Raw genomic sequence first — 8,885 nt, 5'->3', positions numbered from 1 at the left:
GACCCATTTCTGGGCCTGGACAGTGCATGAACCACAATCTTGCATCACACAGTGGAAACCCCACTCCCTTCAGGGGAGGTATGTGGGCATTCCCACCACACCTAATGGTATTAACCCACTGAACTTGGTGTTTCAGGGGCTCCCCCACCTCCCACAGATCAAGACTGTGACCATCACCTGGACCAAAGGACACTGAAATCACCCACAACCAAGTCTTATCACTGGATCCATGAGTAGTGGTATTTTTCCTTTTTTCCCGTCTTTTCCCCCTTTTTTCTATACCTTTTTCTCATTCTTTTCTTATATATGTATTAAGTATTCTTATACTTTTACGTTGTTATTTCTATGCCTAACCAAAACAGCTACATACCTTCATTCCACAGCAACCAAACAGTTCTAAAATAAACCTGCCATTCCAGTCCAGCAGCCCGTGAAGGACTCCAGGCTGAAGCAGGGCTATGTCCAAAGGAGGCTGTGACACTGTAGGAAGCCTACAGTGGAGCAGGCCCCTGGCAGGACCTCTGCCCTGTGGAGAGGAACCCATGCTGGAAGAGGTTTGCTGGCAGGACTTGTGATGCCATGGGGGACCCATGCTGGAGCAGAGGAAGTGAGAGGAGCCCTCCCCAAGGAAGATGGAGCAGCAGAGTCAGCATGTGATGGACTCAGCCCCCATTCCTCATCCCCCTGTGCAGCTGCTGGGGAGGGAGAGAAAATCATCAGTAAAGTTGAGCCTGGGAAGAAGGGAAGGGTGACTGGAATTAACATTTGATTTTATTTCTCATTATCCTACTCTGATACAATTGGTAATAAATTAAACTGGTTTCCCCAAGTCAGGTCTGTTTTGCCCACGACAGTAACTGGTGAGGGATCTCTCCCTACCCTCATCTCAACCCACAAACCTTTCATTGTTTTTTCTCTTCCCTGTCCAGAAGAGGAAGGCAGTGATGGGGCAGCTTTGGTGGGCACCTGGCACCCATCACACATAACACAACAGACAGGACTTTTTGCAGAAAAGACAAACATGATTCCACTCCATTATCACCCTTTTATTGGTAAAAGGACAGATCTTGACAGTGGAGAAAAAAGGATGTTTCACAAGGAGAACAGGAAGTAGCTTCTACTGGTCTTTCAATTCCTTCAGTCTTCTGATAGCAGATTTGACTGTCACTGCAGAGGTGGTACTGGAGGAAGAAGCAGAGTCATTTGCATGTGGCACAACAACTGTGCTAGTGTTGGGGTTTTTTTCTGAGAAAGCGCTAATCATTTCAAATTGTTATCATCTGCTTGCATTGTCAAACAGGGTCTAACTCCACACTTATTTTCCTGACAACAAAGCGTAGGCCTCAATCCACAAAGCACATGCAACTTCACAGGCTACATCCCAACCCAAATTTCCCAGTCATGCACCCACCACGTGCACAAATGTGTGGGCTCAGATCCCTCACAACTGCTACATGTGGGGCAAGAGTGTCTTCTACAGAATTGTGGGGGAAAGAGAGCAAAGAAAGGGAGTAAGCAACAGCACCCTCACAATAAAGGTTATTATGATTCAATTTTTTTGCTTCTACAACAAAAGGAAAACATGAAAATAATTTTTCTTGGAGTAAATCTGGTTTTGCCTATTGCAAACAATAGCAATCAAATTGCCTTTGATCCACAGCAATCAAATTTTAACAGAACAAGCAACTCCCCCCATCACTAACTCAAGACAGATATACTTAATGGTTAGAAGGTCAAAATTTTAAAAAATAAATAAAAAGTCAAAACCTGTATTATGCCTCAGCTATATGAGAATAAATGCTGACAGGAGCTTCTTCATTTCCTTACTTGTAAGTCCAGGCACCACCAGCAACTGTCTTCATGCATGACCCACAGTGCCAGATACCCACAGCCTTCCTCTTCATTTTGGTCTGGAATAGAAGGAAAAAAAAAATCCCTCTCCATCAGCTGAAAAAGCCAAACAACAAACTTCAAGCAAGGACTTCAGCATCACAACACAGCACTCCTATAAGGCACGTTAAGGCAAGAAAGAGTCAAGGAAACCTTTTACTCAAATTCTGCAGAACAGGGAAAGTCCTTCTGAAACACCTTCTATTCAGATATACACTCGGACATTTCTAAAGGCATCATCAAAAATTCACCTTATTTTGAAGGAGAAAAATAGTAAGGAGTTAACTTGGTCATAACAACTGATATTCTCGCCTGGTTTGGTGACTCAGGGAACACCACTGTTCCCAGGACTCCCTGGGCAATCCCAGATTGCTCTAACCCAGACCCACTTCAAACAGCATCAAAAGAGTGAGCGGTGCATACTGAACTCCCTCCCCCATGCAAGTACCCATCACTTTGCAGAGGTGACAAGAGGTTTGCCCACACCTATGCCTGATTTAGGCAGCTCTACAGACAAGATTATGAACCTTCTCACTTCATAAGTGAAAGGCAGTAAGTTAAAAACAAACAAAAAACCAACACCAAATCAAAGCAAGAAAACCCCATGATGAAAATGTTTTTAAGTTTCCAGCCACTTTAAAGATTCCTACTCTACAGCTATCAATAAAAAATATCTGTGCAAAGCATAAGCTGATGGGCCTTTCAAACTGTCAAACACCAGATTTAACAGTGAATTTTAATTATGTACACATGCAGGTAAGATTACTTCCTATCAGAAATTCCTCCCCATACAGAGTTATACAGCACACAGAACTAAGCAACTGCCATGAAAAGTTAAAAGTGAGAAAAGCAAGCTCTCTTCCTCCTCCAGGTATGCTGTAAAAAGTTACTGAAGGGGAAAAAAAAAAGCTCAAGTCAAGCCTTAATTACCAAAACAACAAGTGTGATGCTTTAGTTCTGTCAGGTCTATTTTATTAATTACATAAAACATACCATATGGCAACATTGGTCACTCTTTTGTATAACGAAATGTAATCTATGTTTGTTTTCATTTAATTTATGTTTGTTTTCATTTAACTACCACTAAAATGCATGTGAAATGTCTACTCTCTCTTTTTCAAGGACTCTGACAGTAGCCCAAAGCTCACCACACACTAGTCCCTGTCTCAGAACTCAGCATGTTTCTCTTTAGTACAAGTTACTGAAAGCATCAAATCACCTTTCTAGCATCAATAACAATGTGATTTTTAAAGACTTTTGGGGGGCAGGGAGATCTCTCACCTTGCCACAGAAAGAGCAGGTATACTTGGCATGCTGGCTGATTTCAATCTTCTTCACCATTTTCCTAAGGGACGCACCGTAACGGGTCCCATATTTACCCACGATCCCGACCTTCTTGGTGCGCTTGGCCTGTTGGGAGGCAAACCAGGGTAAGCTTCAACCCCACAAGGACAGGCTTCTCCTCGCTGCTCCCCCCTCCTCTCCTGTCACCTGAGTGCTGAGCATCCTAAAGCCGGGCTGCAGCCTCCCCCTGCCGCTGAGAAAACTGAGTATTCAGAGTCATGGAATGGGTCAGGTTGGAAGAGACCTCAGTGGTCACCTGGTCCAACCTCCCTGCTCAAGTAAGATGGTCCCAGAGCACATGGCACAGGACTGCATCCAGATGGTTCCTGAGTATATCCAGTGAGGGATACTCCACACCCTCTCTGGGCAGCCTATTCCAGTGCACGGTCACTGCACAGTAAAGAAGTTCTTCCTCGTGTTCACGGGGACCTTCCTGCGCATCAGTTTCTGCTCGTTTGTCCTACTGCTTGGCACCACCGAGAAGAGCCTGGCTCCAGCCTCTTGACGGCCCCCTTTAGATATTCGTACACTATTTTAGTTATTTAATAATAATATATTTATATAATAAAATCCCCTCCTAATCGCCTCTTAAGAGGCTGAACAGGCCCAACTCCCTCAGTCTGTGCTCATCAGAGAGCTGTTCCAGTCCTCCAATCCTCCTCGTTGCCCTCCCCTGGAGCATTAGTGATGAAATGCCGCCGGACTGGCGCTGCTGCAGCCTCCCAGCTCCTGCCGGGGCACTTCGGGCAGCGGTGCGGCCGCCAAGCCCGAGCAGAGCCCCGTCCCTCCCGAGGCCAGCCGGCGGTGGCATGGAGCGCCGCAGCCCCTCTCTCCCCCGCGCCCCGGCTGCCATTCCCCTCACCCAGGCCGCCTCCCCCGGGCGAAGCGCGCCGCTGTCGCAGCGAAGCGCGGAGCCGGGGCCTGCTGGGGGACGCGGCGCACCCCCGGCCCCAGCCCCGGCCCCGGGCTGCTCCGGGCGCGCCCCGCGGGCTCAGCGCGGCGGCCCCAGCGCGGATGGCGGCGGATGGCGGCGGACGAGCCCGGCCCCACTCACCATCTTCCCCCGGCGCCGACGCGAAGAGGGAGCCGCAGTGCGCAGGCGCGGGCGGGCCGGCGCGGCCGGAAGTGACGGGGCAGGCCGGGCGGGAGGCGGCCCCGGGGGCTCGGGGCTGGCCGCGGGGCGGGGGCGCACCGAGGCCCGGGTCAGCCGGAACGGGAGCAAGGGCGGCCTTAGTGTTGGCACAGAGGTTGTGGAGGCTCCCTCACTGGAGATTCTTCTGAACCGTCCGGTTGCAGTCCTGTGCCGTGTGCTCTGGGACGGCCCTGCTTGAGCAGGGGGGTTGGACCAGATGAGCACCGTGGTCCCTTCCAGCCTGAGCCATCCTGCGGAACGCAGTGTGAGACCCGGGCGGTGCATGAGCGCCAGCACCGCCGCAGCTCACAGTCCTGGGGTTCCACCGAGGGAGGTCACAGCAGAACAGGAGAAGGGGCAGTTCCATTCACTCACCTCGTTTTTAAAGATAGTAAACAGCAGGTAGATGTCAAAACGGGGACAGAAAACATGACCAGAACTGCAGAACAAGTAAATAATAATGAATAAATATAAAAATCAATGAGGATGAATTCTTACCGTAAAACATACCAGCCCTAAACCATGAGATCTCAATAATTTTGGCATCAGGTCAGGTCAAGGCAACTTCCTAATTTCCTTGAGTTTGCCCAGTGCTGACACAACCAGCCCCAAAAGCCCTCGTGTGTCGCTGCAGGGGTGATTCCCAGCATCAAAACACAGCGAGAAAAATACACCAGTGCCACCGAGCTGCAATGCTTGTTAGGGGATTAGCAACCCATTAACCTCTATTAAGAAATGTAATCCAGTTAGCCTGAGAGCTTTTTGATGTGCAGAGCCAGCTACGGTTCATCCCCCTCCTGCCAGGAGCGGGCTGGAGCTTCCCAGTCCACCTAGAGAAACTGTCCCCAGGTCCTTGTTGCAGGTAATTTTCCTCCATACCCACCCTGGCTGCTTCAACCCATGACAGCCCTCTTCGCTTGCAGTCTATTTAGTTAAGAGGGAATCAAGGAATCAAGTGTACCCTACCACTGTGTTACTTTCCCTGGCTGGGGTCTGTACTTCAGGGGCTGCTCAGGGACGGATGTCACCTCCCCTCTTGGCTCTTGCTTTGAGGGTCTGAACACTGACATTTTTAATTCCTATTGTCCCTGATGTCATGCCAAGCTTCATCCCTGCAAGCTCTTCTGGGAGCTGGTGCCAGAGCAGTGTTTGAGATGAGGGCTCAGCAAGGCTTTAGGCAATGGTATTTATATCTCCCTCAGTTGAATCAAAATCTCATTTGATATATCCTAGGAATATATTTGCCCTTTTCAGATCCTCGTCATAATGATGACTCACAGGATACAGCTTTGATACCAACATATTAGAAAACTGAAAAGAAAAAGTAAGTTCCTTTGGCTGCTTAGTGATGATATGGTTAAACAAACATATAAATTGTCAGCCAACACATCCAGAGAACCTACTGCTATTCCCTGGTATCTACAGAGTTCAGGTTTGCTGTGACAGTACAGCACATGGTCATATCCATCATCTACCAGTGTCACAGACAGCTCTGGCAACAACCAAACCCAGCCACCCAGGGTGACAGCCGTTCCCAGCACTGCCAAGGTAAACACGCATTTCCAAGTGACTGAGAAGATGAAGGACACAGACAGGCCAGCACAGCCCTGCCTTGACAGTCCAGCCCCTTGAACTCTTCAGCACATGAAGCTGGCCAGCCTGGGGCATGCAGAACACTTAGTTGGAACTGCTCCAGCTTATTGTTCAGGTATTTTAACCTGTTGTTGCTGTTTTGCCATCCTTCTTGAAAACACACCTTTCTTGAACATGGGTGGGAGCACTGATGCAGGTGTACAAGCAGGTATCCAGCCACAGTAAGATGCTCCAAGATCCAGTAAGATGGGTCCTTCCCTTTCCTCTACTGGCTTTAGATAATGCCAAAAAAGATACAGCTCTATCATCTTCAGTGGGCAGGTGCGAGAGTCCCCAGGAGTGCTGCATGTTCCTGAGCCTGCCTGTGGGTCTCACTGGCAACCTGCACACTGCCTTGTACAGGTTCTCGTCAGCAAGCCTTGGAGATCCTGTCTGAGCCTGCTGCCAGCTGCCCAGCCACCTCCTCACCATATTAATGATGGACTAATGGTGCCATCAGGATAAGGCCTGTAGTCTCTCCACTCCCTTGAAGTAATAATCACTAACAGCACTTTCCTGCAAGGTTCTTCTCCCCCTTTTCATCTAGTAAGGATAAAGTGAATTTCAAGTGTATTTGAAAAACCTCTGTATCTGTGCAGCAAACCGAGATTTTATGGGTCCTAACAAAGGGAAGGTACACCTAGCATTCTTCTACCAAGGCTGGGATTTACCAACATATGGACAATGAGATGAATCAAAGATGAATCGAGTTCGTAAGAAGCAGAATTCTCCAAGGGTACTTTCAATGTATCTTAGGAAAGTAGTTTTGAAATAGCTGTAGCTTTACAAAGAAGATAACTACTTCTATAGGAGACAACAATATGGGTATACAAATAATGTCTTTTGCATTTTTTCTCAGTCAGCAGACAGCAACATTTCTCACCCCTTACTCAGAACAACCCACTTTGCAAGTAGAAAGATCACTCGTCCTACAGATTTAATACTCTGTGTTCAAGATGACAGACATTTAAAAATGTCAAAAAGCGTGTCATCACCTGGCCAGCTGCTGAAGCAAGAGCAGTGCTCATTAACTCTCATCCTCAGACCCAGAGATAAACCATTTCCTGCAGTTGCCCAGTCACAACACCCCTTGCTACTGCTCACACCCCAAAGCACCATCTGCAGTCATGAATGGAAAGCAGTTCTCCACCCAGCACAATTGTACATCCAGCCTGTGGGGCATTTCCATGACGACACCAGCTGAAAATGGAACAATCAAACCCTTCAATGCAGGAAAAAATACCTAATATCATCAGGTTAATCTTACAGCACAAACATTTTTCTCCTCTGCCTCGCAAGAGAGGTATTTTTTGTCAGTGTCTGGTATTTGCACAGAGCCAAGCACGTCACCTCCACAGCACATTAGCTGCTGGCCTCCAGGAGCTCAATGTAAGCCTTCAGTTTGCCACCTTTTCTACAGATTACAGCTGTAAAACACAGCTAACTGCGAGATGATAAAATAGAAGAAGTACCAAAAGCTGGGGAATCACAACTTAGAACAACTTTTTATTTAAACAGTTCAGTCCAGAATCACTTTCTTACAAAACGAGCAAAAGGCTGCCTGTGTCCCCCTCCTCATTCATCTGTAGAAATCAGTCTAGTCTTGAAGAAAACACACACACACCTCCCCTCCCTGAGACGTCAGGGTTAATCCCTGGCAGTCAGCACAAGCTTCACCCTCCACTGACAGAAGCAGCACATGCCATGGAGCAGGTCCTAATATTCAGCACGAGGCCAGAGATGAGTGTGCTGAGGCAGGTATCTGCCTAAAACAGTCAATACACACTTACTGGTACGCAGCTACATTACCTAGCTTCAAGGTGGTAACTTGCTCTTTTCCCTCCTCTTCCCCACTTCCACAAAACATCAAGATCTGTCTGGATCTTTTTTCCTCATGGCCAAACTGAATACCCAAGAGCCAGTCTGTGAGTGATCCAAGTAATGGCCAAATTTGCCAGGGAACAAACTCCTAGAAATACAGACTTTTGGAGATGGAAAACTGATTGTTAAAAGCACTCTGCAGCTGCTGAGGAGTTGGTTTTCTTACCAGTTCTGCTTTGGGGACCATTATCTGCTTTTTAAACAGAACAACTGTGGAAGCTGACATGCTGAAACACAGCAGAATGACACTTTCCCATGTCCATTCAGTCACTGGCAAAACCAGGACTGACTGCAAACCCTGCAGGCTGCCAGGTGTGCACTGCACATCTGTCACACTGTCAGACTGCCTTCTCATCCTTTGAGATTAAACATGCCAGAGATACAGAAAACTTCAAGTCTTTTATTTTCAAAAACTCAAAAAATAATACGTGATTGCTTTTGGTTTTTCTTTTTTAATTAAAAAAAAAATCTCGTAGCTGCCATCTCTTTTGCTGTCACCATTTACTCTTTGAAAAACTCCTCAATACGCCGCTTTTTTTTGGGACTCACTGAACATGTCTCTGCTTCTCTGTCTTGCAAAGCACTTCCAGAGTCAAACTCACAGCCAGCATCAGCTGCCTCCAAAAACAAAACATCATCAGTGTCATCTCTGCTCTCAGAGAAGGTCTTCTGGAAAAGGTCATAGATCGTCTTCTGCTTTGGATCTGGCTGAGGAAACAGAACAGAACAGGATCTGCATCCACACTGTCGTGTAAAACACGGTAAGCAAAATCAGAGGACACTCCCCTTACACAGTGTGTATAGATCATACCATATAGGATACACACACATATGTATCTCATACATACATACTCAAAGACATATGACATGGAGGCTAAGAGGCCTCCTTGCAAGTAACAGGCTTGGAACCTCTGTGGAGAGTCCAAGTCAAGGTGTGGATCCTGGGAGGAGTTGAACAATCTGGTCTGCGGCATTAAAGGCAGAACAGGTGTAAGGTCACCTGTGC

At 47.5% G+C, this 8,885-nt stretch overlaps 2 protein-coding genes across 9 annotated transcripts in view; both read right to left on the bottom strand.

Moving 5' to 3' along the window:
* Positions 1-1,031: 1,031 nt before the first annotated feature.
* Positions 1,032-4,380, bottom strand: RPL37A (ribosomal protein L37a). 2 transcript variants are annotated; one of them, XM_042040974.1, is made up of 4 exons: positions 4,289-4,380; positions 3,172-3,300; positions 1,828-1,910; positions 1,032-1,181 (listed from the first exon to the last, which is right to left on the bottom strand). In XM_042040974.1, the coding sequence occupies exons 1-4, from the start codon at positions 4,289-4,291 to the stop codon at positions 1,118-1,120; spliced, it is 279 nt and encodes a 92-aa protein (XP_041896908.1). In that variant the 5' UTR covers positions 4,292-4,380; the 3' UTR covers positions 1,032-1,117. The 2 variants fall into 2 exon arrangements, with proteins under 2 accessions (XP_041896908.1, XP_041896909.1); XM_042040975.1 differs by lacking the exon at positions 4,289-4,380 and adding an exon at positions 3,382-3,411.
* Positions 4,381-4,680: 300 nt separating this feature from the next.
* SMARCAL1 (SWI/SNF related, matrix associated, actin dependent regulator of chromatin, subfamily a like 1) overlaps positions 4,681-8,885 on the bottom strand; it is a 40,462-nt gene continuing 36,257 nt past the window's right edge. For 4 of the 7 annotated variants that reach the window (XM_042040970.1, XM_042040967.1, XM_042040966.1 and 1 more), the window contains exon 17: positions 4,685-8,587. In XM_042040970.1, coding sequence (XP_041896904.1) covers positions 8,381-8,587 — 207 coding nt within the window. In that variant the 3' untranslated portion in view covers positions 4,685-8,380. Of the gene's footprint in view, positions 8,588-8,885 lie in introns of all 7 variants that reach the window. The other 3 variants (XM_042040971.1, XM_042040972.1, XM_042040973.1) reach the window with 3 other exon arrangements.

This window comes from Corvus kubaryi, unplaced genomic scaffold (genome assembly GCF_017639235.1).
Source record: "Corvus kubaryi isolate FWS band 111438036 unplaced genomic scaffold, C.kubaryi_AGA036_p1.0 37396, whole genome shotgun sequence".
NCBI lineage: Eukaryota > Metazoa > Chordata > Aves > Passeriformes > Corvidae > Corvus > Corvus kubaryi.
Note: the sequence above shows the minus strand (reverse complement) of the source record. Positions and strands in the feature narration are given on the sequence as shown.

Bases quoted from the DNA above. Each gene is read 5' to 3' on its own strand.
- RPL37A (XM_042040975.1), bottom strand. The intron at 1,911-3,171 runs GTGAGAGATCTC...CTTCTATTCCAG, and splicing joins CCTGCTCTTTCTGTGGCAAG to ACCAAAATGAAGAGGAAGGC. The intron at 1,182-1,827 runs GTAAGGAAATGA...TTCTTCCTCCAG, and splicing joins GGTGGTGCCTGGACTTACAA to TACCACCTCTGCAGTGACAG.